General features: G+C 49.3%; 1 protein-coding gene across 7 annotated transcripts in view; it reads left to right on the plus strand.

The window, feature by feature from the left end:
* triobpb (TRIO and F-actin binding protein b) overlaps window positions 1-26,455 on the plus strand; it is a 162,250-nt gene that overhangs the window by 101,518 nt on the left and 34,277 nt on the right. For 6 of the 7 annotated variants that reach the window (XM_070861613.1, XM_070861614.1, XM_070861612.1 and 3 more), the window contains exons 9-12: window positions 2,940-3,087; window positions 7,309-7,426; window positions 8,781-8,943; window positions 18,282-18,401. In XM_070861613.1, coding sequence (XP_070717714.1) covers window positions 2,940-3,087; window positions 7,309-7,426; window positions 8,781-8,943; window positions 18,282-18,401 — 549 coding nt within the window. The remainder of the gene's footprint in view (window positions 1-2,939; window positions 3,088-7,308; window positions 7,427-8,780; window positions 8,944-18,281; window positions 18,402-26,455) is intronic. The other variant, XM_070861615.1, reaches the window with a different exon arrangement.

Below are 26,455 nucleotides of genomic sequence, written 5' to 3' on the forward strand. Positions count from 1 at the left end.
GTAGGTTTGTGAAACATGATTTTCTTTTCATAAATCCATGTTGACTTTGTTTAATCCCGTTGATAGCATCTAAGTGTGCCATTATCACATCCTTTATAACAGACTCTAGCATTTTCCCTACTACCCAAAAATACTAGGGGACCGAGGGTCTAGTGAGAAGGGGGAACTGAGGGAAATCCTTATTAGTCAGGAAATGGTGTTAGGGAAATTGAAGAGACTGAAGGCTGACAAATCCCCAGGGCCTAATAGTCTGCATCCCAGAGTACTCAAGGAAGTGGCCCTAGAAATAGTGGATGTATTGGTAGTCATTGTTCAGTTCCTATGGATTGGAGGGTAGCTAATGTAACACCACTTTTTAAAAAAGAAGTGAGAGAGAAAACAGGGAATTATAGACCGGTTAGCCTGACATCGGTAGTGGGGAAAATGTTAGAATCAATCATTAAAGATGAAATAGCAGCGCATTTGGAAAGCAGTGTCAGGATCAGTCCGAGTCACCATGGATTTATGAAAGGGAAATCATGCTTGACAAATCTTCTAGAGTTTTTTGAGGATGTAACTAGTAGAGTGAATAAGGGAGAACCAGTGGATGTGGTGTATTTGGACTTTCAAAAGGCTTTTGACAATGTCCCACACAAGAGATTAGTGTGCAAAATTAAGGCACATGGTATTGGGAGTAATGTATTGGCGTGGATCGAGAACTGGTTGGCAGACATGAAGCAAAGAGTGGGAATAAACGGGTCCTTTTCAGAATGGCAGGCAGTGATTAGTGGGGTGCCGCAGGGTTCAGTGCTGGGACCCCAGCTATTTACAATATACATTAATGATTTAGATGAAGGAATTGAATGTAATATCTCCAAGTTTGCAGATGACACTAAGCTGGGTGACAGTGCGATCTGCGAGGAGGATACTAGGAGGCTGCAGGGTGACTTGGACAGGTTAGGTGAGTGGGTAAATGTATGATAGATGCAGTATAATGTGGATAAGTGTGAGGTTATCCACTTTGGTGCCCAAAACAGGAAGGCAGATTTTTATCTGAATGGTGACAGATTAGTAAAAGATGCAATGAGACCTGGGTGTCATGGTACATTCAGTCATTGAAGGTAGGCATGCAGGTACAGCAGGCAGTAAAGAAGGCAAATGGCATGCTGGCCTTCATAGCGAGAGGATTTGAGTATAGGAGCAGGGAGGTCTTGCTGCAGTTGTACAGGGCCTTGGTGAGACCACACCTTGAGTATTGTGTGCAGTTTTGGTCTCCTAATCTGAGGAAGGACATTCTTGCTATTGAGGGAGTGCAGCAACAGTTCACCAGACTGATTCCCGGGATGGCAGGACTGACATATGAAGAAAGATTGGATCGACTAGGCTTATATTCACTGGAATTTAGAAGAATGAGAGGGGATCTCATAGAAACATATAAAATTCTGACGGGATTGGACAGATTAGATGCAGGAAGAATGTTCCCGATGTTGGGGAAGTCCAGAACCAGGGGTCACAGTCTAAGGATAAGGGGTAAGCCATTTAGGACCGAGATGAGGAGAAACTTTTTCACTGAGAATTGTGAACCTGTGGAATTCTCTGCCACAGAAAGTTGTTGAGGCCAGTTCAAAAGGGAGTTAGATGTGACCCTTACAGCTAAAGAGACCAAGGGGTATGGAGAGAAAACAGGAATGGGGTACTAAAGTTGCATGATCAGCCATGATATTGAATGGTGGTGCAGGCTCGAAGGCCGAATGGCCTACTCCTGCACCTATTTTCTATGTTTATAATAGACTCTAACATTTCCCTACTACTGATGTTAAGTCTGTAGTTCCCTGTTTTCACTCTCCCACCTTTTTTAAATAGTGGGGTTACATTTGCCTCCCTCCAATCTGCAGGAACTGTTCAATAATCTATAGAATTCTGCCAATCAATGAGATCACGGCTGATCTGTATCTTAACTCCATCTACCCACCTTGGTTCCGTAACCCTTAATACCTTCGCCTAATAAAAATCTATCTCAATTTTGAAAGTTTCAATTGAACCCCAGTCTCAACAGCTCTTTGGGGGGAGAGGGTTCCAGATTCCCAATACTCTTTGTGCTTCCTCACATCACCCCTGAATGGCCTGGCTCTAATTTTAAGGTTACACCCCCTTGATCTGGACTCCCCCCACCAGAGGAAATGGTCTCTCTCTATTTACTCTATCAACTCATCTTAAACACCTCGATTACATCATCCCTTAATCTTCTATGTTCAAGGGAATACAGGCCTGGTCTGTGCAACATGTCCCCATAATTTAACCCTTTTAGCTCCGGGAGTGGAATCCTGGCCGCTCTTTCTCTTTTGCCTTGCGTACATAGCACTACTTTCATACAGTAGCAGCAAAGCAAATGTCAATATCCAAATTCGATATGCAGGCCGAAGCTTCCGGTGTAACAGCGTGGTTATTTTGTAGGCTGCCTGCGAATTCCCTCTGAGGGCAGTGCTCGATGATGTGCTCCAGGGTCTGATTAGGAGCTCCACAGTCACATGATGGGGAGGCTTTAATCTTCCACCTATGGAGAAGGTGGCAGTATCGACCGAGACCGGTTCTGAGTCGGTTGATGGTTGCCCACTGTTTGCGAGGAAGGATTGACTCTACAGATTGTACTGTGGGCTCCTCTGTAAGGAATCCATTCCGTATGTCGCAGTTCTTCCAAGCATTTCACCATCGGTCATCAAGGCTGAGGGGAGATCGCTGAAGGGCTTCGGCGACGGTCCAAAATGGCCGTTTAGATTTGAGATGGGTTGGTGGGAGGTTGTTCAAGTCGGCCTGGACCGGCATGTCTTTGCTGGTGTAGCGGTTGCATTCTCTGGAGACGGCATTTTGGAGGCACATAAGCAGTGAGATTATTTTGCCGCCATCAACCTGCGCCGCAGAATGCTTGACCCTCACCCCCTCTGACCCTTTCAACGTTACAGGCAACCTGTGAGCGTGGCTTCCTGGAGATGGAGGAATCCCATCGCAAGGCAATGGAGGAGCTTCAGCGACAACATAAACGGGAAATAGAGAAGGTCCAACACGACAAAGACCGACTACTATCCGAGGAAACTGACGCCACCATCTCGGGTATGTTAAGGGGGAGGGAGGCGGTTTTATTTTGCACTTTATGCTGCAAGTCTAAAGTAATCTGCCAGGAGACACATTTGTGGAGAGCTCCACATATGGGGCTACTTTAAAAAAAAAACTTACATTTATATAGCTCCTTTCACAACCTCAGGATGTCCCAAAGCACTTTACAGCCAACTAAATACTTTTGATGTGCAGTGACTGTTGTAATGTGGGAAATGCGGCAGCCAATTTGCGCACAGCAATGTGATAATGACCAGATAATCTGTTTAGTGATGTTGATTGAAGGATAGATATTGGCCAGGACACCGGGTATAACTCCCCTGCTCTTCAAAATAATGCCATGGGATCTTTTACATCCGTCTGAGAGGGCAGACGGGGCCTCGGTTTAACATCTCATGTGAAAGATGGCACCACCGACAGTGCAGCACTCCCTCAGTACTGCACTGGAGTGTCAGCCTATACTGATGTGCTCAAGTCTCTGGAGTGGGACTCTAACCCACAACCTTCAGAGGTGAGGATGCTACCCACCGAGCCAGGGCTAACACTTGCCTTTGGAGGTACTTGTACATGAATCACAAAGATAACATTCAGGTGCAGCAAGCAATTAGGAAGCAAATGGTATGTTAGCCTTTAAGAGTATACCTGCTCAGTCAACAGAAGACCTTCAAAAACTGTTGTTTGGGGAAGCCTTGTAGAAACGCCAAGAATAGAGTTCCCATTCCCCCTTTTAGTGGCATCGAGTATAAAACTAAGGAAGTCTTGCTGGAATTATATAAGGCTTTGGTGTACTGTGTACAGTTTTGGTCTCCTTACCGAAGGAAAGATATACTTGCCTTAGAGGAGATGCAACGAAGGTTCACCAGACTGATTCCTGGGATGAGGGGCTGTTCTATGAGGAGAGGTTGAGTAGAGTGGGGTTTACTGGAGTTTAGAAGAATGAGATATGATCTTATTGAAACATATAATAACTCTGAGAGGGCTTGGCTGGATAAATGTTTCCCCTGGCTGAAGAGTCTAGAACCAGGGGTTACAGTCTCAGAATAAGGGATCAGCCATTTAGGACTGAGATGAGGAGAAACTTCTTCATTCAGTGGGTTGTAAACCTTTGGAATTCTCTGCCCCAGACGGCTGTGGATGCTCAGCGTCTCAGCTGTGACACGCCTGTCTGTCCAGAATCTCCCCTTCGAGTCTCTTCCAGTTAACTCACGAGAAACAAATGACTTTGAGTTAACAGTTGACTTCATAAATGGGAATTGAAAGTCCTGAATCAGTGACGGGAAAAGAGAGAGAAGCATTTGCGCAGGGACAAAACAGAGGCAAAGAGATGAATGAGAGGCAGCGGTGAATGGGGTCATGACCTCATGACCTCACGCATGGCCAGTTGACCATATTCTTGACCTTATTGGAACAATAAGGGAAAATGGGAACTTTATTCTTGGGGTCTCTGCTCTACTGAAAGGCTTCCCCAAACAACAGTTTTAAAGTGTAAAATACCGATTGAAAGGGCTTCTGTTGACTGAGCAGGTGCGTGTGGCACTTGGTGTGATGCTAAGAATGATGTGCCTGGGAAGGCCCTAGGTACCATTGCCAGTCAGTACTGAGACTGTGTGCCTCGACCAAGGCACGACAGGAGAGCTCCAGTTGGCCACAGCACATCTGGTGTAGGGAGGTGAAACACAAGGTGATGAGGGGGCTTGACAAGGTGGATGCAGGGAGGATGTTTCCACTGACAGGGGAGACTAGATCTAGAGGGCATAATCTTAGTTTTAAATGGGCGGCCCCTTATTCTAAGATGAGGAGAAATTTCTTCTCAGAGGGTTGTAAATCTGTAGAATTCGCTGCCTCAGAGAGCTGTGGAAGCTGGGACATTGAATAAATTTAAGACCGAAATAGACAGTTTCTTAACCGATAAGGAAATAAGGGGTTATGGGGAGCAGGCAGGGAAGTGGACCCGAGTCCATGATCGGATCAGCCATGATATTGAATGGTGGAGCAGGCTCGAGAAGCCAAATGGCCTACTCCTGCTCCTATTTCTTATGTTCCTTACGAGGTCGGGTTGGGTTCCCACTTCAGTCACCCTGCTTGGAATGTGCGTGGATGGCAGCTGAGGGCAAGATTGGGCTCAGCCATGGTGCTTCCCCTCCGTCAGATAGCCTGCTGACCCTCGGGGTGAAATTCGAGAAGGCCTGAAAAGCGTGGGCCGAGATTTGCTTGCGCCCGTTTAGGGAGCGCCGGCAACACGATAATTTGGTGCTTGTAATGTATTTGCTTCGTGGGTTCTTTGCTTAAGAATTCATAGCAACACATTGCTATTAAGAACTAGTTGGTTTAGTAACAAAGGTTCAACAATCACACTCCACATTACCAGTTCATCCACCAGGCTCACAACCACCTGCCCCATTGTGGATCCCCCTTACCCAACTGGCTGGGGTTTTATTGAGTCTTGTGAACATCATGTGACTGGCTAAGCCATTCACAATGCATTCCTAATTTCCTTACTGCTCCATTGGTGGCCGTGCCTTCAGCTGCCTGGGCCCCAAGCTCTGGAACTCCCTCCCTAAACCTCTCCGCCTCTCTATCTCTCTTTCCTCCTTTAAGACGCTCCTTAAAACCTACCTCTTTGCCCAAGCTTTTGGTCACCTGTCCTAATATCTCACTTATGTGGCTCAGTGTCAAATTTCATTTGATACAGCTCCTGTGAAGCACCTTGGGATGTTTTGCTATATTAAAGGCGCTATATAAATGCAAGTTGCTGTTGTTGTTATGGGTGACGATGTTTCATACGGGTTAATGACCTCGCTTCACTATAGTGAGTCTGGGACCACAAACTGCATCTTTCAGTTAAACCTTTGAGGCAGAGTCTGCATATGATGAAACACATGAGCATCCTCATAGGTGCATACATTACAATCCTGCCTGCTAATCTGAATGATTTTAACGCACAGCACAGCGAGGAACCCGCTGCTTCAGGCTGTGCGCTCAGCAGGAGGCCCAAAGTCGCAGCGCTTAAAGCAAGGCCGTCATTTTTTGAAAGCAGTCTCCAGCCCTTAAAGGTGAACTGCCTTCTGGGGAAAAAAAATTAAATCATTGAAAAATAATCAGTCGAGAGCCCTCAAAGCTCAAATGCCTTCTGGAAAAAAAACATAAAAATTCATGCCAAATTAGGCATTCTGCAGCTCTTGAGTATTTCCAGCATTTTCTGTTTTTATTTGAGCTTTCCAGCATCTGCAGTATTTTGCTTTTATACCATTTGCTATCTCTGGCTTAGCCAGCGTCCAATCCACCTTAGAATCTTGCCTCTCATTTCATGCCTTCCTTCCTCAGATAATCCATGTGCTTTGTACACTTATATGTAAATTCTCGGCTCCTCCATCATACGCAGACTCTGCCTCAAAGGTTTAACTGAAGGATGCAGTTTGTGGTCCCAGACTCTCTATAGTGAAGCGAGGTCATTAACCCGTATGAAACATCGTCACCCATAACAACAGCGACTTGCATTTATATAGCGCCTTTAAAGTGGCAAAATATCCCAAGGTGCTTCACAGGAGAGTTATCAAATGAAATTTGACACCGAGCCACATAAGCGAAATATTAGGACAGGTGACCAAAAGTTTGGTCAAAGAGGTAGGTTTTAAGGAGCGTCTTAAAGGAGGAGAGCGAGGTAGAGAGGCGGAGAGGTTTAGGGAGGGAGTTCCAGAGCTTGGGGCCCAGGCAGCTGAAGTCACTGCCGCCAATGGAGCCGCGAAGGAAATTGGGGATGCTCAAGAGGGCAGAGATCTCGGCGGGTTCTAGGGCTGGAGGAGGTCACAGAGATAGGTGTAATGTATGCACCGCAAAGGTTTGTAGAGTTACTGAGTTATGAGTGGCTTAGCCAGTCACGTGATGTTCACAAGACTCAATAAAACCCCAGCCAGTTGGGTTCGGGGGATCCACGATGAGGCAGGTGGTTGTGAGCCTGCTGGATGAACTGGTAATGTGGAGTGTGATTGTTAAACCTTTGTTACTAGTTCTTAATAGCAATGTGTTGCTGATGGGTGAGCAGGACTTGCTCTCATTAGTCCCACACATTAGTAATTAGCTGAAGACTGATAACGAGGGGCTCTGGGTCACAAGCCCATGTTGGAAAACTGTTGGCCGCAGTTGTCTGAAAGAAAAACGTGCAAGAATGAATTTCAGCCCCAAAGCTGTCAGTTCACGGGCCTGTGTTTTGTGCCGCAGCCATCGAAGCCGTGAAGAAGGCCCACCGCAAGGAGCTGGACAGGGAGCTGGAGCGACTGCGCAGCACACAACACATTGCAAACAACAGCGACCTGGAGACACTTCGCAAGCAGCACCAGTGAGTACGGGTCGCCCCTCAGGAAGGCCCTGCCCGGCATCCCTCGGCATTCAAGGTCAAGTCGGGAAGCACACACGGAGCCAGTACCTGCGGAATTGGCACCAGCTCGCGCAGGGAGTTGCCTCTCACCAGCTGGAGTGCCGCCGACATTTCTGGTGTAAAAAAAGAAAAGCCGAGTGTCGATTGACACCACTGTGTCAGCCAATGAGTAGGGGGTGGGCGGGACTTATGGCAGTCTGGGGCCGAAATTGCCCCTTTCGATAAGAGCCATGACTGCCTCAAAGAGGCGACCTGGGGTCGGTAAGGACTCGCGGCCTAGTCGCTGCGGAGGGGCCGACATTTCATAAATTGCCCTCCATTTTTTCCCCAGCGGCGTTCGTCACCGCGCTGCCTGTGTTACCGCCCTGTCGGGCACGCGCCGAGCCCCCACTGACGGGCGCCGACCCCATTTCCGACCCCCGTGGCAAATTGCCCCACCGGAGCGGGTTGGCCGCCACTCGGTGCCCCCGACAGTTCTCCCCGGCGGGAAGCTTGCCAGCGGCTGGGCGGCGCGACCGTCCTTAAAGGGGAGAGCGCTCCGCCACGGCCAGCATTTTACTTTAATTGTCGGCCGACTCCGGGGTCAGCCCGACAATGGCGCCCAAGGGTTCGGCCGGGCCGCTAACAGGCAGCCTGGGACCCACCTTGGGCAGTGGGCCGCTGGCTGGCCCAGCGGGACAAACTAGACTAAGTGCAGAGTTTACAGCGGCCCTCCCCTTTAACTGAAGGGGAGGGACATTGTGACGCATCAGCGCGATGTTGATGACACCGACCAACGTTCGCCCCGAACACCGCTCGGAAGAAAAAATAAATTTAAAGAGCTGAATTTCGCTCTGAAATCCTCAAGATCGGTGAATGCGCCTCCTTTCGGGTGGAAGGCAATTTCGGCTCCTCTATTTTACAGCAAACGGCGCCCATTTACTCGGCAAACAGAGTCTATTTAAACAGCGCACTGCAGCAAACAGTCTACAGAGTCTATTTAATAAGGCTCTCTGCGTACTACAGCAGCAGAATGCATGACCGAAACTCCTCCAATGCTTCCCAATAAAAGCAGTGTTATTTCTCCAGCAAAACACAGTGCGTGGGGGATTGTTACATAACACAAATTCAGTGCGTTAAATCAGTCCCAGTCACTGACGGGGATGCGGTCTCCAGGCGTGATTGACGGGGGAATTAGCCAATCACATCCATTCTGGCTGGGAATCGTGGTGTCACTCCACGCAGCCTATTAGACAGTGTCCGATTGAAAGGAGCGATTGTGCTTTGTGTGACTGGATTTGTTGGCTGACTTGGAATCCCTGGCTGCTTGCCCCAGCAGGAAGGAGCTGGAGTCGCTCCAGCGGGAGCTGCAGGTGCTGTCGGAACAATACTCCCGCAAGTGCCTGGAGGTCAACTGCCAGGTGAAGGAGACGCAATTGCGGGAGAAGGACCTGTCGCGGAGCCAGCGGGAGAACGAGGACCTGCTGCGCCAAAACCAGGTAACGAGGGCCGGGGAGGGGGGAGTCCCGATCCTCGCAGTGAGGTCCACTCGTGTGTGAAAGAAGAAAGAAAGTCAGACTTGCATTTATATAGCGCCTTTCACGACCACCGAACGTCTCAAAGCATAGAAACATAGAAAATAGGTGCAGGAGTAGGCCATTCAGCCCTTCAAACCTGCACCACCATTCAATATGATCATGGCTGGTCATGCAACTTCAGTACCCCACTCCTGCTTTCTCTCCACACCCCTTGATCCCTTTAGCCGTAAGGGCCACATCTAACTCCCTTTTGAATATATCTAACGAACTGGCCTCAACAACTTTCTGTGGTAGAGAATTCCACAGATTCACAATTATCTGAGTGAAGAAGTTTCTCCTCAACTCAGTCCTAAATGGCTTACCCCTTAGCCTTAGACTGTGACCCCCTGGTTCTGGACTTCCCCAACATTGGGAACATTCTTCCTGCCTCTAACCTGTCCAATCCCATCAGAATGTTATGTTTCTATGAGATCCCCTCTCATTCTTCTAAATTCCAGTGAATATAAACCCAGTTGATCCAATCTTTCTTCTTATGTCAATCCTGCCATCCCGGGAATCAGTCTGGTGAACCTTCGCTGCACTCCCTCAATAGTAAGAATGTCCTTCCTCAGATTAGGAGACCAAAACTGTACACAATATTCAAGGTGTGGTCTCACCAAGGCCCTGTACAACTGCAGTAAGACCTCCCTGTTCCTATACTCAAATCCTCTCGCTATGAAGGCCAACATGTCAGTTGCCTTCTTCACCGCCTGCTGTACCTGCATGCCAACCTTCAATGACTGAGACACCCAGGTCTTGTTGCACCTCCCCTTTTCTTAATCTGTCACCATTCAGATAATATTCTGCCTTCCTGTTTTTGCCACCAAAGTGGATAACCTCACATTTATCTGCATTATACTGCATCTGCCATGCATTTGCACACTCAACTAACCTGTCCAAGTCACCCTGCAGCCTCTTAGCATCCTCCTCACAGCTCACACTGCTACCCAGCTTAGTGTCATCTGCAAACTTGGAGATATTACATTCAATTCCTTCGTCTAAATCATTAATGTATATTGTAAATAGCTGGGGTCCCAGCACTGAACCCTGCGGCACCCCACTAGTCACTGCCTGTCATTCTGAAAAGGACCCGTTTATTCCCACTCTTTGCTTCCTGTCTGCCAACCAGTTCTCGATCCACGTCAGTACATTACCCCCCAATACCATGTGCCTTAATTTTGCACACTAATCTCTTGTGTGGGACCTTGTCAAAAGTCTTTTGAAAGTCCAAATACACCACATCCACTGGTTCTCCCTTGTCGACTCTACTAGTTACATCCTCAAAAAAAATTCTAGAAGATTTGTCAAGCATGATTCCCTTTCATGACTTGGACCGATCCTGTCACTGCTTTGCAAATGCGCTGCTATTATATCTTTAATAATTGATTCCAACATTTTCCCCACTACTGATGTCAGGCTAATCAGTCTATAATTCCCTGTTTTCTCTCTCCCTCCTTGTTTAAAAAGTGGTGTTACATTAGCTACCCTCCAGTCCATAGGAATTGATCCAGAATCTATAGAATGTTGGAAAAAGGACCACCAATGCATCCACTATTTCTAGGGCCACTTCCTCGAAACAGGATGCAAACTAATCAGGCCCTAGGGATTTATCGGCCTTCAATCCCATCAATTTCCTGACTAATAAGGATTTCCTTCAGTTCCTCCTTCTCGTTAGACCCTCGGCCCCCTAGTATTTCCGGAAGGTTATTTGTGTCTTAGTGAAGACAAAACCAAAGTATTTGTTCAATTGGTCTGCCATTTCTTTGTTCCCCATTATAAATTCACCTGATTCTGACTGCAAGGTACCTACATTTGTCTTCACTAATCTTTTTCGCTTCACATATCTGTAGAAGCTTTTGCAGTCAGTTTTTATGTTCCCTGCAAGCTTCCTCTCATACTCTATTTTTCCCCTCCTAATTAAACCCTTTGTCCTCCTCTGCTGAATTCTAAATTTCTCCCAGTCCTCAGGTTTGCTGCTTTTTCTGGCCAATTTATATGCCTCTTCCTTGGATTTAACACTATCCTTAATTTCCCTTGTTCGCCTTGAAGTGCCAGTCACTGTTGTAATGTGGGAAACACGGCAGCCAATTTCTGCACAGCAAGTTCACAAACAGCAATGTGATAATGACCAGATAATCTGTTTTTGTGATGTCCGCTAAGGGATAAGTTTGGCCCCAGAACACCGGGGAGAACTCCCCTGCCCTTCTTTGAAATAGTGCCATAGGATCTTTTACGTCCACCTGAGAGGGCAGACGGGGCCTCGGTTTAACGTCTCATCTGAAAGACGGCACCTACACTGGAGTGTCGGTCTGGATTTTTTGTGCTCAAGTTCCTGGAGTGGGACTCGAACCCACAACCTTCTTATCGAAATGTATAAGATCTTATTGAAACGTATAAGGTTATGAGTGAGCTTGACAAGGTGGATGCAGAGAAGATGTTTCCACTAATGGGGGAGACTAGAACTAGCGGGCATGATCTGAGAATAAGGGGACGCCCATTTAAAACAGACATGAGAAATTTCTTCTCTGAGGGTTGTGAATCTGTGGAAGTCGCTGCCTCAGAGAGCTGTGGAAGCTGGGACATTGAATAAATTTAAGACGGAATTAGACGGTTTCGTGAACGATAAGGGGATAAGGGGTTATGGGGAGCGAGGGGGGAAGTGGAGCTGAGTCCATGATCAGATCAGCCATGATCTTATTGAATGGCGGAGCAGGCTCGAGGGGCCGTATGGCCTACTCCTGCTATTTCTTATGTTCTTATGTTCTTTTGACCCAGAGGTGAGAGTGCTGCGGGAGAATGCTAGTTCACTAAGGACACACGTCTCCCTATGTTGAGGGAAGGGGGCTATAGAAAATAAAGCACAGGATGAAGAAAGGCCTGTGAGCCCATGTCCCGCTATTGTAGTATCGACACCGTCTGGAGACGCCAGGTCAATCTAGGAGGGTTGGAAACTGGCACTCTGCTTACCACCTGGGTTAAATCCTTCCACGGACCCGGGTCATACCTTGGGTCTCCTTGGGACCTAAAAGCTGGTCCACCTTTGCCAGAATGCCCCTGAACTGAAGAGTGTGTAAATCACCAGCCTCAGGCAGCGCAGTGATCCACACATCACCTGACACAAAATGGCGGCCTTGACCCTACCCGCCCCTTGCGGCAGGCTGCCTATAGAGGGCGCCAGGAGCTCACGGCGAATCTGAAATGAGCGCGGCCGCGGGAAACGGGGGGTGGGGTTTTCTGGTGGTTGTGACACCGGCGGATTGACGATGGCTGCTTGTCCCCTCGCGCCGGTAAATCTGCTGCTGGGGGAAGCGCATCCTGTGGCCTTGTGTCGCGAGTGCGCTACTGTGTCACATGGTGCACCCGGAACTGATCCCGGTGACGCTGCCGGCTGAATCCAGGGCATCAGTGGCAACAAAAGACAACTGTGCATGTGTGAAGTTTCCTCAGTCGCCCTGCAGAGGTTTGAGCCCATAATCCAGGCTGACGCTCCAGTGCAGTGCTGAGGGAGTTCAGCACTGTCAGAGACCCCGGCTTTTACATAAGGCATCAAACCGAGGCCCCGTCTGCTCTCGCAGGTGGATCCCCCGGCACTATTTGAAAGAAGAGCAGGGGAGTTCTCCCCAGTGTCCTGGGCCAATATTTAGCCCTCAATCCACATCACTACAACAGATTCTCTGGTGATCATCACATGGCTGTCTGTGGGAGCTTGCTGTGCACAAGTTGGCGGTCCCGTTTCCCACATTACAACACTGACTACACTCCAAAAGTACTTCATTGGCGGCAAAATGCTTCGGGATGTCCCGAGGTGAAAGGCGCTATCGAAACACAAGTTCTTTTCCATTTTTCCTTGTCTTTCTTTCTGTCCATCTTTCTATCTTTGCTGCCCCTGACTCCACTCCCAAGAATATAAAACACCCTAAACTGGCGGCCATGTGGTTTCCCCCTCTGTCAGGGACAGTCTGTTCAGACCTCCACTGTTAGGCTGCGCTGTAGGCGGGGGGGGGGGGGTTTGGGTTGAGTTGAAAGGTCGTCAGCCGGCCCGCAAACAACAACAACTTGCATTTATATAGCGCCTTTAACGTAGTAATACGTCCCAAGGCGCTTCACAGGCGTGTTATAAGACAAAACAAATAAATTTGACACCGAGCCACACAAGAAGAAATTACGGCGGATGACCAAAAGCTTGGTCAAAGAGGTAGGTTTTAAGGAGCGTCTTAAAAGGAGGGTAGAGAGGTTTAGAGAGGGAGTTCCAGAGCTTGGGGCCCAGGCAGCTGTAGGCACGGCCAGCAATGGTTGAGCGATTATAATCGGGGATGCTCAGGAGGGCAGAATTTGAGGAGTGCAGACATCTCGGGGGTGGGGGGGGGAGGGTTGTGGGGCTGGAGGAGATTACAGAGATAGGGAGGGGCGAGGTCATGGAGGGATTTGTAAACACGGATGAGAATTTTGAAATAGAGGAGTTGCTCAACCGGGAGTCAATGTAGGTCAGCGAGCACAAGGGTGAAGGGTGAGCGGGACTCGGTGCGGGTTAGGACATGGGCAGCGAGCACAGGGGTGATGGGTGAGCGGGACTCAGTGCGAATTAGGACACGGGCAGCGAGCACAGGGGGTGATGGGTGAGCGGGACTTGGTGCGAGTTAGGACACGGGCAGCGAGCACAGGGGTGATGGGTGAGCGGGACTTGGTGCGAGTTAGGACACGGGCAGCGAGCACAGGGGGTGATGGGTGAGCGGGACTTGGTGCGAGTTAGGACATGGGCAGCGAGCACAGGGGTGATGGGTGAGCGGGACTTGGTGCGAGTTAGGACACGGGCAGCGAGCACAGGGGGTGATGGGTGAGCGGGACTTGGTGCGAGTTAGGACACGGGCAGCGAGCACAGGGGGTGATGGGTGAGCGGGACTTGGTGCGAGTTAGGACATGGGCAGCGAGCACAGGGGTGATGGGTGAGCGGGACTTGGTGCGAGTTAGGACACGGGCAGCGAGCACAGGGGGTGATGGGTGAGCGGGACTCGGTGCGAGTTTGGACACGGGCTGCTGAGTTTTGGATGAGCTGTAGTTTACGTAGGGTACAGTGTGGTAGGCCAGCCAGGAGTGCATTGGAGTAGCAACCAGCAAGAGCAGCATTCCGCGGTGAGGCGTCCTGACTCTGGGCAGTGTTTCACTTCCCAACTGACGAGGTAGGCCCCAGGGCCCCCACAACCAGTGCTGCAAAATCACAAGGGTACAAATGGGGGAGGGAAGAGAGAGAGTGCGTGGCTCCCACTGCTGGTTTGCTGTGGGAGCTTGGGACTGGGTGGAAGGTTAAACGATTCTTTAGATGGGTTTCAAAATAGTATCTGCTGCCACCAGACACGAAAGGTTATTTTACAAGCGCGAAACGCCGCAGCTGTTAACAGCCAGTGTTGTTTCCGCTACAAAATAAATATAGAGTCATGCACCCCCGGAACTGGAGCAGTGTGGCTATAACCTTATCTCAAGGATTCAGACAAAGCACTGTCATCCACGTTCCTTCCTGCGAGGCCCGTGTAAGGGGCTCCTCACTGCATGTGCCTCAATGAAACCTATTGACCACCAGCGCTCAGCACAAGGCACCTGAGTGAGGCCCTCCCACCTCCCCAACCTCGACAGCATTAACGCAGCGAGTCCCCGGGATTTACCATCCCTCCTCTCCCTTCCCGGGAATTGGTCGCAGTCTTTCCCGGCATGACGCAAAGGGTGTCTGTTACTTGTCGGTTACAGACGGTTTAAATTGACAACTGTTTGAGCATCCTCCTGCACTTCTCGAGAGGCGAATTGAAAAGCAGACTGGTTATGTTAAACTTGTGTCGATCCTTGGTTAGACCACACCTGGAGCACTGTGCACAGTTCTGCTCTCCATATTATAAAAAGCACAGAGAGTAACTGGAGACTGTGCACAGAAGATTTACAAGGATGATAGCAGAACTGAGCGGTTATACCCATCGGGAAAAAGAAAGAAAAGAAAGACTTGCATTTATATAGCGCCTTTCATGACCACCGGACGTCTCAAAGTGCTTTACAGCCAAGTACTTTTGGAGTGTAGTCACTGTTGTAATGTGGGAAACGCGGCAGCCAACTTGCGCACAGCAAGCTCCCACAAACAGCAATGTGATAATGACCAGGACACCGGGGAGAACTCCCCTGGTCGTCTTCGAAATAGTGCCATGGGATCTTTTTCATCCACCTGAGAGAGCAGACGGGGCCTCGGTTTAACATCTCACCCGAAAGACGGCACCTCAGATAGTGCAGCACTGCCCTGGAGTGTCAGCCTAGATTTATGTGCTCAAGTCTCTGGAGTGGGACTTGAACCCACAACCTTCTGACTCAGAGGTCAGAGTGCTGCTCACTGAGCCATGGCTGACAAAAGCTGAATATGCTGGGTCTCATTTCTCAAGAAAATAGAAGGTTGAGAGATGACCTGATAGAGGGAAATGGCTTGATGGGATAGAAGATATTTCCACTTGTGGGGATATCCAAAACTAGGGATCATGGATATAAGATAATCACTAATAAATCCAACTGGGAATTCAGGAGAAACCTCCTTACTCAGAGAGTGGTGAGAATGTGGAACTTGCTACCACAGGGAGTGGGGGAGGCGAACAGCAGAGATCAAGGGAAGCTAAATAAACACATGAGGGAGAAAGGAATAGAAGGTCGTGCTGATAGGGTGGGAGAAGGCTCGTGTGGAGCATAAACACCGCACGGACCTGTTGGTCCGAATGTAGATTGTGGAATTCCAACAGGGATAGACTTCACTAGGATAGCATGCATTACAGGAACCATCCATAATGAAGGTGTCGATACAGATCATACAGTGCACGTCGTAGATTTGGGAAAGGACTTTTAGGATAAATATAGGTCTAGTTTCGAATTGTACACAATATACATTAATGGCAGCTTGCAGCCAACACGCTGACCTTGTAAGATCATGAAACCTCGTCCTGCATTGTCCTGGCCAATATTTATCCCTCAACCAACATCGCTAAAACCGATGATCTGGTCATTATCACATTGCTGTTCGTGGGAGCTTGCTGCGCGCAAATTGGCTGTCGCGTTTCCTACATTATAACAGTGACTACATTCCAAAAAGTACTTAATTGGATGTAAAGTGTTTTGGGACGTCCAGTGGTCGTGAAAGGCGCTATATAAATGCAAGTCTTGTTACTCTCTATCTCTTACCTCCTAACCAATTCCCTACCCATGTCTATAGGTTGCCTCCAATTCCAGTTGCTGTCGGTTTTTTAAAGTCTATTCTGTGGAACCTTGTCAAATGTCTTCTGGAAGTCTATATAAATAATCTTTAATTTGGGGCGTGAGGTGCTTGTATTTTTCGCACTTAACATCCATGGACACTCCCTTAACTACCACATTAGTGACCTCCACAAAAAATTCAACTGGGCTTGTTAGACAACACTTTACAAATCTATGCTGGCTCTCTCTGATCAGCTCATATTTGTCCAAATGCTCAGTCACTCTGTCCCTAATAACAGGTTCCTGTAACTCCCCCACAACAGACGTTCGACCAATAGGCCTATAGTTCCCTGGTTTCTCTCCCCCAAACTTTTGAAACAGTGGGTAGGGAGATAAATTGGGACATAGTGAAGCAAGCATTAAAATCTGGATTTCAGGGCAGATTATCCAGGGCTAGTGTCCAGGCACACTGGATCTCCTCTGTACAGTAAATATCAGCAGATCGGACAGTTGGATCGGATCCGCTCCGATTCTCAGGTCGCCTGGGCAAAGCAAGCATCAAATGGGCCTGGACGCTAGCCGTCTTTTGGATGAGACGTTAAACCAGGGCCTCATCTGCCCTCTGAGGAGGACTTAAGAACCCATGGTGCTTTTTTGGAGAAGAGCAGGGGAGTTCTCCCCGATGTTCTGGGCCGATATTTATCCCTCAACCAACATCGCTTAAAAAAAAACATTATCCGGTCATTATCACATTGTTGTTTGTGGGAGCTTGCTGTGCGCAAATTGGCTGCCGTGTTTCCTACATTACAACACTTCAAAAGTTCTTGATTGGCTGTAAAGCACCTCGAGACATCCTGAGGTCATAAAATGTGCTATATAAATTCATGTTTTCGTTCTATGTCTCAAGAAAACCTCCCCTTCAGCGAGTTCATCAGGAACTCTCAACTCTAGAAATGAATGGGAAGCGGTTTGGTTCATTGGAATTCGAGACGATGGGATTCAATGCTAGATTTAGGGAGCAGGATTGCATAGCGCCCCGTACAGCGAGACGGGACTTCCTGCGGCGGGCGCAGAAATCCGCCCCGGCAGCTAAATTGGGCTTACCGTCCCCGAGAGGAAGTGATGCACAATGTCAGGGGCGGGACCAGGGCGCTAACCTTCGGGAATTGAAGGGGAGGGCCCGCTACGGACTCTGTATTAGGGAGAAGGGGCCACCGCCATACCGCTGGGGGGGGGGGGGGCGGGGGCGGGGAGACACGGCAGTAGCCCGGCACAGAAGCGGAGTGCCGGGTTGCAATTTCACGGCGCGGACCCCGCGATTTGACCCTGGCAAGGTCGCGACCGGTAAGGTTGGCCATTTAAATAAACGTCAGCGCCGCACCTCCCCTTTAATTTTTACCCCGTGCCCGCGGCAGCCTCACGGGGCGCTGTCGAATTTTTGCTCCGGGGCTAAAACAGGACGCTGCGCGCGGTGATGACATCATTATCGTCGGTGTGGAGGCTCAGGGTGCTACCGGCTAGTGGCACTGTGAAACGCCCGTGGAATTGGTAGCGGCGCCGTGCCTGGGCGTAAAATAGTTAGCGCCCTGTCAGTGCCCCCCCCCCAGGGGGCGCTAACACAAGGCGCAAACGACCTGAATTTCTCCGCCTTAGCCCATTGTCGTTGTATACAATGGGAGAGAATGGAGAAGGGTTTGGACCATTGTAATTCTGTATGGTGGATGGTTCAACTTATACCAATTATACTACTCGTGTTTATGTAACGTTTTATCAAGACAAAATATCTCAAAGTGACTCACGGTGAATTACGTTGGCAGAGCTGTGACTGTTCGTATGTGGGTGTGTCTTGACTGAGAGTTTCGCTGACCTCGAGCATCTCATTGTTTACTCTGGATTGTAACCCGGAATACCTGGTGTGACAGCTCAGGAGCCCAAACCCTCCTCTGAACAGAAGCTGTCCAATCCCACATTGGTACAAGCAGTGAGCAGCCAATTATCATCGAGCGCGTGACTCGGGTCCTATTTATGGTATTTTTGTCTTTCTTCTCCAGGAGCTGAATGGGCAGTTGTCTGAGGAGATTGCACGAATACGGGCGCTTGTTACAGGAAAGAGCCATGACAACATTGGCAATTCATCTGTCACAGGTGACCGAGATACCTGTGAATTGGAGGTAAGACAGGAGGGAGTGTGGGGGGGGAGAGGGGGGGGGAGGGCGATGTGCACTTTTCATTGAACCATAGACTATTTGACAAGAAAACCATTCAAGAATCATAGAATCATAAGGAGGCCATTTGGCCGATCGTACCTGTGCCGGCTCTTTGAAAGAGATTAGTCCCACTCCCCCGCTCTTTCCCCGTAGCCCTACACAATTTTCCTTTTCAAGTATTTATTCCATTGCCTTTTTGAAAGCTACTATTGAATCTGCTTCCATCATCATCATAGGTAGTCCGTTGAATCGAGGATGACTTGCTTCCACGCCAAAAAGTTCACAGGTGTTTCAATGAAGGACCTAATATTCCAGGTCCCGAACTAAATCTTGAAGGGTGGAAGATGCCAGTGCGTGGATGTTTTTAACGTGTGGTGGCCGTTGCATGCCAGCCACCACACGGGCTTGACCGAGCTAGGTCTTGGTCCAGTGGCAAGGGTTAACCAAGACGACTGGAGACCAGCTCTGCTGCACTGACCTAGTGCGCACCCATATCGCAGTGTGGGCTGGGCCCGTGCTGCCCCTGGGCACGGGGCACGGAACACATCCCTCTGCAATCTCTCGCCGCTCCTTCGCCCTGACCTCGCCGCTCCTGCTGTACCTGCCCACGCTCCAATCACCGACCTGGGTTATGGCGACGTCACATCCACTCGCCCTGTTCACTGCTGTCGCCCTCATGCTCCAGCACATGCTGCTCCCTGGAGCGCTATGCTGCCACGCTGTTCCTTCCGCTCCCCGGCCTGCTCCGACACGAGCAATCTGCTTCAGGCAGCGCAATCCAGTGTGTCAGCAGATGAGAGGTGCTCTCTAAGCTGACACAAAAAGAATGGGCAGAGGGGAACATCAATAAGCCGTGGCTCAGTGGGTAGCACCCTCGGTGGTCTTCGAGGATGTAATGAACAGGGTGGATAAAGGGGAACCAGTGGATATGGTGTATTTGGATTTCCAGAAGGCATTTGACAAGGTGCCACATAAAAGGTTACTGCACGAGAGAAAAGTTTACGGGGTTGGGGGTAATATATTAGCATGAATAGAGGATTGGCTAATTAACAGAAAACAGAGAGTCGGGATAAATGGTTCATTCTCAGGTTGGCAACCAGTAACTAGTGGGGTGCCACAGGGATCAGTGCTGGGACCCCAACTATTTACAATCTATATTAACGACTTGGAAGAAGGGACTGAGTGTAACGTAGCCAAGATTGCTGATGATACAAAGATGGGAAGAAAAGCAATGTGTGAGGACACAAAAAAATCTGCAAAAAGACATAGACAGGCAAAATGAGTGGGCAAAAATTTGGCAGATGTAGTATAATGTTGGAAAGTGTGAGGTCATGCACTTTGGCAGAAAAATATCAGAGAGCAAGTTATTATTTAAATGGAAAAAGATTGCAAAGTGCCGCAGTACAGCGGGACCTGGGGGTACTTGTGCATGAAACACAAAAGGTTAGTATGCAGGTACAGCAAGTGATCAGGAAGGCCAATGGTATCTTGGACTTTATTGCAAAGGAGATGGAGTATAAAAGCAGAGAAGTCTTGCTACAGCTACATAAGGTATTGGTGAGGCCACACTTGGAATACTGCGTTCAGTTTTGGTTTCCATATTTATGAAAGGATATACTTGCTTTGGAGGCAGTTGAGAGAAGGTTCACTAGGTTGATTCTGGAGATGAGTGCGTTGACTTATGAGGAAAGGTTGAGTAGGTTGGGCCTCTACTCATTGGAATTCAGAAGAATGAGAGATGATCTTATCGAAACGTATAAGATTATGAGGGGGCTTGACAAGGTGGATGCAGAGAGGATGTTTCCACTGATGGGGGTGAGTAGAACTAGAGGGCACGATCTTAGAATAAGGGGCCGCCCATTTAAAACAGAGATGAGGAGAAATTTCTTCTGAGGATTGTAAATCTGTGGAATTCGCTGCCTCAGAGAGCTGTGGAAACTGGGACATTGAATAAATTTAAGGCAGAGATAGATCGTTTTTTTAACCGATAAGGGAATATGGGGAGTAGGCAGGGAAGTGGACCTGAGTCCATGATCGGATCAGACAAGATTGTATTAAATGGCGGAACAGGCTCGAGGGGCCATATGGCCTACTCCTTGCTCCTATTTCTTATGTTCTTATGTCGGCCCCATTCCAGAGAGAAGAACTCAATAATCTAGGCTGGCACTAGGCAGTACTGAGGGAGCGCTGCACTGTCGGAGGTGCCGTCTTTTGGACGAGACGTTAAACCGAGGCCCCGTCTGTTCTCTCAGATGGATGTTAAAGATCCCATGGCACTATTTCAAATTAGAGCAGGGGAATTATCCCCGGTGTCCTGGCCAATATTTATAGAATCATAGAAATTTACAGGCAGGAAGGAGGCTATTTCGGCCCATCGTATCCATGCCAGCCGACAAAGAGCTACCCAGCCTAATCCCACTTTCCAGCTCTTGGTCCGTAGCCCTGTAGGTTACGGCTCTTCGGTCCAAGTGCTTTTTAAATGTGGTGAGGGTATCTGCCTCTACCACCCTTTCGGGCAGTGAGTTCCAGACCCCCACCACCCTCTGGGTGAAGAAATTTCCCCTCAAATCCCCTCTAAAACCTCCCCCCAATTACTTTAAATCTATGCCCTCTGGTTGTTGACCCCTCTGCTAAGGGAAACAGGTCCGTCCTATCCTCTCTATCTAGGCCCCTCATAATTTTATACACCTCAATCAGGTTTCCCCTCAGCCTCCTCTGTTCCAACGAAAACAACCATAGCCTATCCAATCTTTCCTCTTGGCTAAATTTTCCAGTCCCGGCAACATCCTGGTAAATCTCCTTAATCAACACCTAAAACAGATGATCTGATCCTTTACTGCCTGTGGGATCTTGCTATGCACAATTTGGATGCCCTGTTTCCTACAGTACACGAGTAACCACAGTGCAGCAAGTACATCTTTGACTGTAAAGCGCTTTATGACGTCCTGAAGTTGTGAAAGGAATTGTATGATGCAAGTTCTCTCTATTTTACAATTAGTTGCCTTTTTTTCTTCACGTTAGAGCGAGGCAGCACAGAAGGAGGCCATTCGGCCTATCGAGCCTGTGCCGACTCTCTGAAAGAGTGATCCAATTAGTCCCACTCCCTCCGCTCTTTCCCCACCGGCCTGTAATTTTTTTCTTTTTTTCTCTTTTAATAGTCAGTATTGAATCTGCCCTCATCGCCCTTTCAGGCAGCACGCTCCAGATCACAACATCTCGCTGCGTAAAATCATTCTCATCTCCCCCGCACCCTGCTGGCTTTTTTATGTCAAATCTGTGCCCTCTGGTTACCGGCCGTCCTGCCAGGGGAAACAGTTCCTCCCTGTCCACTTTATCAAAACCCTTCATAATTTTGAACACCTCCATTAAATCTCCCCCTCAACCTTCTCTGCTCTAAGGAGAACAAACCCCAGTTTCTCTAGTCTCTCCACGTCACTGAATTCCCTCATACTGATTTGAGTATTTCTGCTTAAACTGACTGGGGTTACAGAGCCCAGCGGTAAGCAAAGGGTTAAAAGCATAGTTGTAATGACCCAGTGACTGACCCGCCCGGGTTCAAAGGGCCTTTGAAGGTACCATGCAGAGCACTGCAGAGCCAGCTTATAAATGTGCACCAAACGTGCTGGATCACCAAACCATCAAATTGCAAATAGCCATATTTATATCACATTGTATCATGTCTCTCAGTCAAAGGGAATTGGACTCAAAGGGGAACGATTTGCAGGGCTGTGCGAACAGAGCGGGGGAGTGGATCTAATGGGATCGCTCCTTCAAAGAGCACACGCATGATGGGCCGAATGGCCTCCCTCTGTGCTGTATATCATTCTGTGATCCTGTAGCACTGCACAGTGAATACACAACAGTAAGTGTTGTTGCGTCAACCATCTTGGCGCAGCAAGATCTCACAAGCAGCAGAGGTGATTGGCTAGTTTAATCTGTGTTTTTGGTGGCATTGGTGAAGGGGGAACTGTTTGCCAGAACACCAGGAGGTCTCTCTGCTCCTCATAGTACTGTCCATTTGTAGCAATCGGAACAGGTGATGGGACTCAGCGTAATGTCGCTGAAACAGCCCAAGTCCATCCGTGTTTCAAATTACAAGAATATTTCTATTGTCAATTTTGTTCTGAATTAGTAGCTGGGCCGAGACGGTTTTAAAATGGAGGCCGGGCATTCCTGGAGATTTCATCACATGACCTACTGCCTTCACCCGCCGCGCTCCCCCTCATTGGTTGCTCCACATCTCCATCCTCGTGGCGCCCCGCCCCCACGCTCCCCCCATTGGTCAGCCTGCCCCCACGCTCCCCCCATTGGTCAGCCTGCCCCCACGCTCCCCCCATTGGTCAGCCTGCCCCCATGCTCCCCCCATTGGTCAGCCTGCCCCCACACTCCCCCCATTGGTCAGCCTGCCCCCACGCTCCCCCCATTGGTCAGCCTGCCCCCACGCTCCCCCCATTGGTCAGCCTGCCCCCATCGCTCCCTCCCATTGGTCAGCCTGCCCCCACGCTCCCCCCATTGGTCAGCCTGCCCCCACGCTCCCCCCATTGGTCAGCCTGCCCCCACGCTCCCCCCATTGGTCAGCCTGCCCCCACGCTCCCCCCATTGGTCAGCCTGCCCCCACGCTCCCCCCATTGGTCAGCCTGCCCCCACGCTCCCCCCATTGGTCAGCCTGCCCCCACGCTCCCCCCATTGGTCAGCCTGCCCCCACGCTCCCCCCATTGGTCAGCCTGCCCCCACGCTCCCCCCATTGGTCAGCCTGCCCCCACGCTCCCCCCATTGGTCAGCCTGCCCCCACGCTCCCCCCATTGGTCAGCCTGCCCCCACGCTCCCCCCATTGGTCAGCCTGCCCCCACGCTCCCCCCATTGGTCAGCCTGCCCCCACGCTCCCCCCATTGGTCAGCCTGCCCCCACGCTCCCCCCATTGGTCAGCCTGCCCCCACGCTCCCCCCATTGGTCAGCCTGCCCCCACGCTCCCCCCATTGGTCAGCCTGCCCCCACGCTGCTCCCCCCCCCCCCCCCCCCCCCATTGGTCAGCCTGCACTCACGCTCACCCTATTGGAAAGCGACAGACCCGATTGGATGATTCTTGACTGTCAGTCAAACACCTTTTTGTTTGCCTCCAATATTTTTATAACCAAAGAAAAGTGTTCAAAGAAAATGAAAGAAATGAAACACAATGCCTGAGGATTTTTCTCCCGTGTTGCTTGCAACAGTGTTCTGGAGATGAATCTTCAATTCCTGGAGATTCATAGGAAACATAGAAAATAGGAGCAGGAGGAGGCCATTCAGCCCCTCGAGCCCGTTCCGCCATTCAATGAGATCATGGCTGATCTGCGACCTAACTCCATATACCCGCCTTTGCCCCGTATCCCTTAATACCTTTGGTTAGTGGAGTCGAAGGTTGTGAGGAACAGGCAGAGGAGTGGAGTTGAGGCCAAGATCAGACCAGCCATGATCTTACTGAAAGGCGGAGCAGGCCCAAGGAGTATGCCCTACTCCTGTTCCTATTTCTTAGTTTACTGTTCAGAACGTATCAATCTCTGATTTAAAATTAACAATTGACTTAGCATCGATTGCGGTTTGCAAAAGAGAATTCCAAACTTCTACCACCCTTTGTATGTAGAAGTGTTTCCTAATTTCACTCCTGAAAGGTCTGGCTCTAATTTTTAGGTTATTTTCCCTAGTCCCAGACTTCCCAACCAGCAGAAATAGTTTCTCTCTATCTACCCTGTCAGTTCCCTGTCAGTATATTTTGAAAACTTCGACTAGATCACCCCTAAATTTTAGGGAATGCAAAGAAAGAAAGACTTGCATTTATATAGCGCCTTTCACGACCATCTAACATCTCAAAGCACTTTACAGCCAATGAAGTACTTTTGAAGTGTAATGTCGGAAACATGGCAACCAATTTGCGCACAACAAGCTCCCACAAACAGCAGTGTGATAATAACCAGAGAATCTGTTGTCGTGATGTTGGTTGAGGGATAAATATTGGCCACCAGGACACCGGGGATAACTCCCCTGCTCTTCTTTCGAAATAGTGGCCGTGGGATCTTTTACATCCACCTGAGAGAGCAGGCAGGGCCTGGGTTTAACGTCTCATCTGAAAGACGGCACCTCTGACAGTGCAGCGCTCCCTCAGCACTGCACTGGAGTGTCAGCCTGGATTTTTGTGCTCAAGTCCCTGGAGTGGGGTGCAGCCCTACTTTGTGCAATCTCTCCTCGTGATTTAACCCTTGGAGTCCAGGTGTCCTGGTAAATCTATGCTGGCCAGCGCTGGGGCGTTGGCAACCCTAGAGCGGCTGTCTCTCTAACAAATTCCTTTGTATTGGTGTGACGGGCCAAGTGGGAGGGAATCCCATCCACCGGCCCTGAGACTACTTCGAGCTTCAAAGAGGACTTTGTTGATGACTTGGGGCCCGGACCCAAATGGGTTGCGTTGATTCCTCAGGTGCACCTTTCCACTTGGTGTGGGAATCGAGGTATTCCTCATGCCAAATAAGTGTTAGATAAGACGCAAAACCCACCCGGGGGAGGGTCGAAATGTCGATACTTACAGCCTATTGCGTTTTTTCATTATTCCAGACCTTGGAATGCTAAATACAGATTATGGTTGAAGCTCGGTTGCCTTTGAAACGGGCAGGCTGTTAATATAACGACTGTGATTGAGTGCAGTTAGACTTCCTGTCCACGTCACTCTGATGAGGTGCCACTCCATTCAAGCTGGATTATTGAAGGACTAGGAGGCTCAAAATTATTTGCCACGTTGCCTCACTAATAAAGGACCAGTTATGATTAAGGACTCGTTCTCTGCAAATTCTCGCTTCAATAAAAGAAAACTTGCGTCTTAGGATAAATTCTACTGAGTAGCTTTGATGTGTGCACACAGTCAGCAGGTGTCGAAGGGATCAGGAGTATAGCGTGGCGTTCCTGGTGTTCCTAGAATGATACAGCATAGAAGGAGACCATTCCTGTGCCGGCTCATTGCAAGCACTGACCAATTCGGCCCACTTCTCCCCGGCCCTTTCCCCACAGCCCTGCAGTATTTATCCAATCCCCGTTTGAAAGATACGATTGAATCTGCTTCCACCGCCCTTTCAGGCAGCGCGTTCCAGATCACAACTCGCTGCGTTATAAAAATTCTCCTCATCTCCCCCTCTGGTATTTTTGCCCATGACCTTATGCCTGTCTCCTCTGGTTACTGACCCTCCTGCCACTGGAAACCATTTCTCCTTATTTACTCTTGGGCTAGATTGTCCCCAGCCTAGATAGTTCACACACAAGGCCAGCCCGCAATGTGTAGGGACAGCAGGCCTATCTATGGAAGGTGGTTTATACAATGTTACTGGGACACGGTCCAAACTGTCCCCACAAACACACAGCTCTGGTAACACAGCGTTGACTCCAGTCTGCTGTGGCGCTGACACAGAGTTACACAGAATGTACAGCACAGAAACAGGCCGTTCGGCCCAACCGGTCCGTGCCAGGGTTTATGCTCCGTGCCAGGGTTTATGCTCCACACCAGCCTCCTCCCAGCCCTCTTCATCCCACCCCATCAAGGTCAATTGAAAATTTTAAACAGGAATTAATTGATATTTTTTTCGGCAAGGATTATGGAACTGAAGCGGGTAGGTGGCGATAAGATGCAGATCTGTCTTAATCTAATTGAACAGCAGAACAGGCTCGAGGGGGATGAATGGCCTCCTCCTGTTCCAATAAAATATCCTTCTATCCCTTTCTCCCTCATGTATTTATCCAGCTTCCCCTTAAATGTCTCTATGCTATTCGCCTTAACCACTCCCTGTGGTAGCGAGTTCCACATTCCCATCGCTCTCTGGGTAAAGAAGTTGCTCCTGAACTCTTTATTCGATTTATTAGTGACTATCTTGGGTTTATGGCCATTAAACCCACAATCCACTGCACAAATGCTCAGCCAAGCTGATATGTGGATGGTGCAACAGTGATAAAGTACAGCAGCTGTACCAGGAAGGCAGGGGCAGACCCGAGGTGATCCAGTTAAT

Source organism: Pristiophorus japonicus, chromosome 19, assembly GCF_044704955.1.
Source record: "Pristiophorus japonicus isolate sPriJap1 chromosome 19, sPriJap1.hap1, whole genome shotgun sequence".
In the NCBI taxonomy this organism is placed as follows: Eukaryota; Metazoa; Chordata; class Chondrichthyes; family Pristiophoridae; genus Pristiophorus; species Pristiophorus japonicus.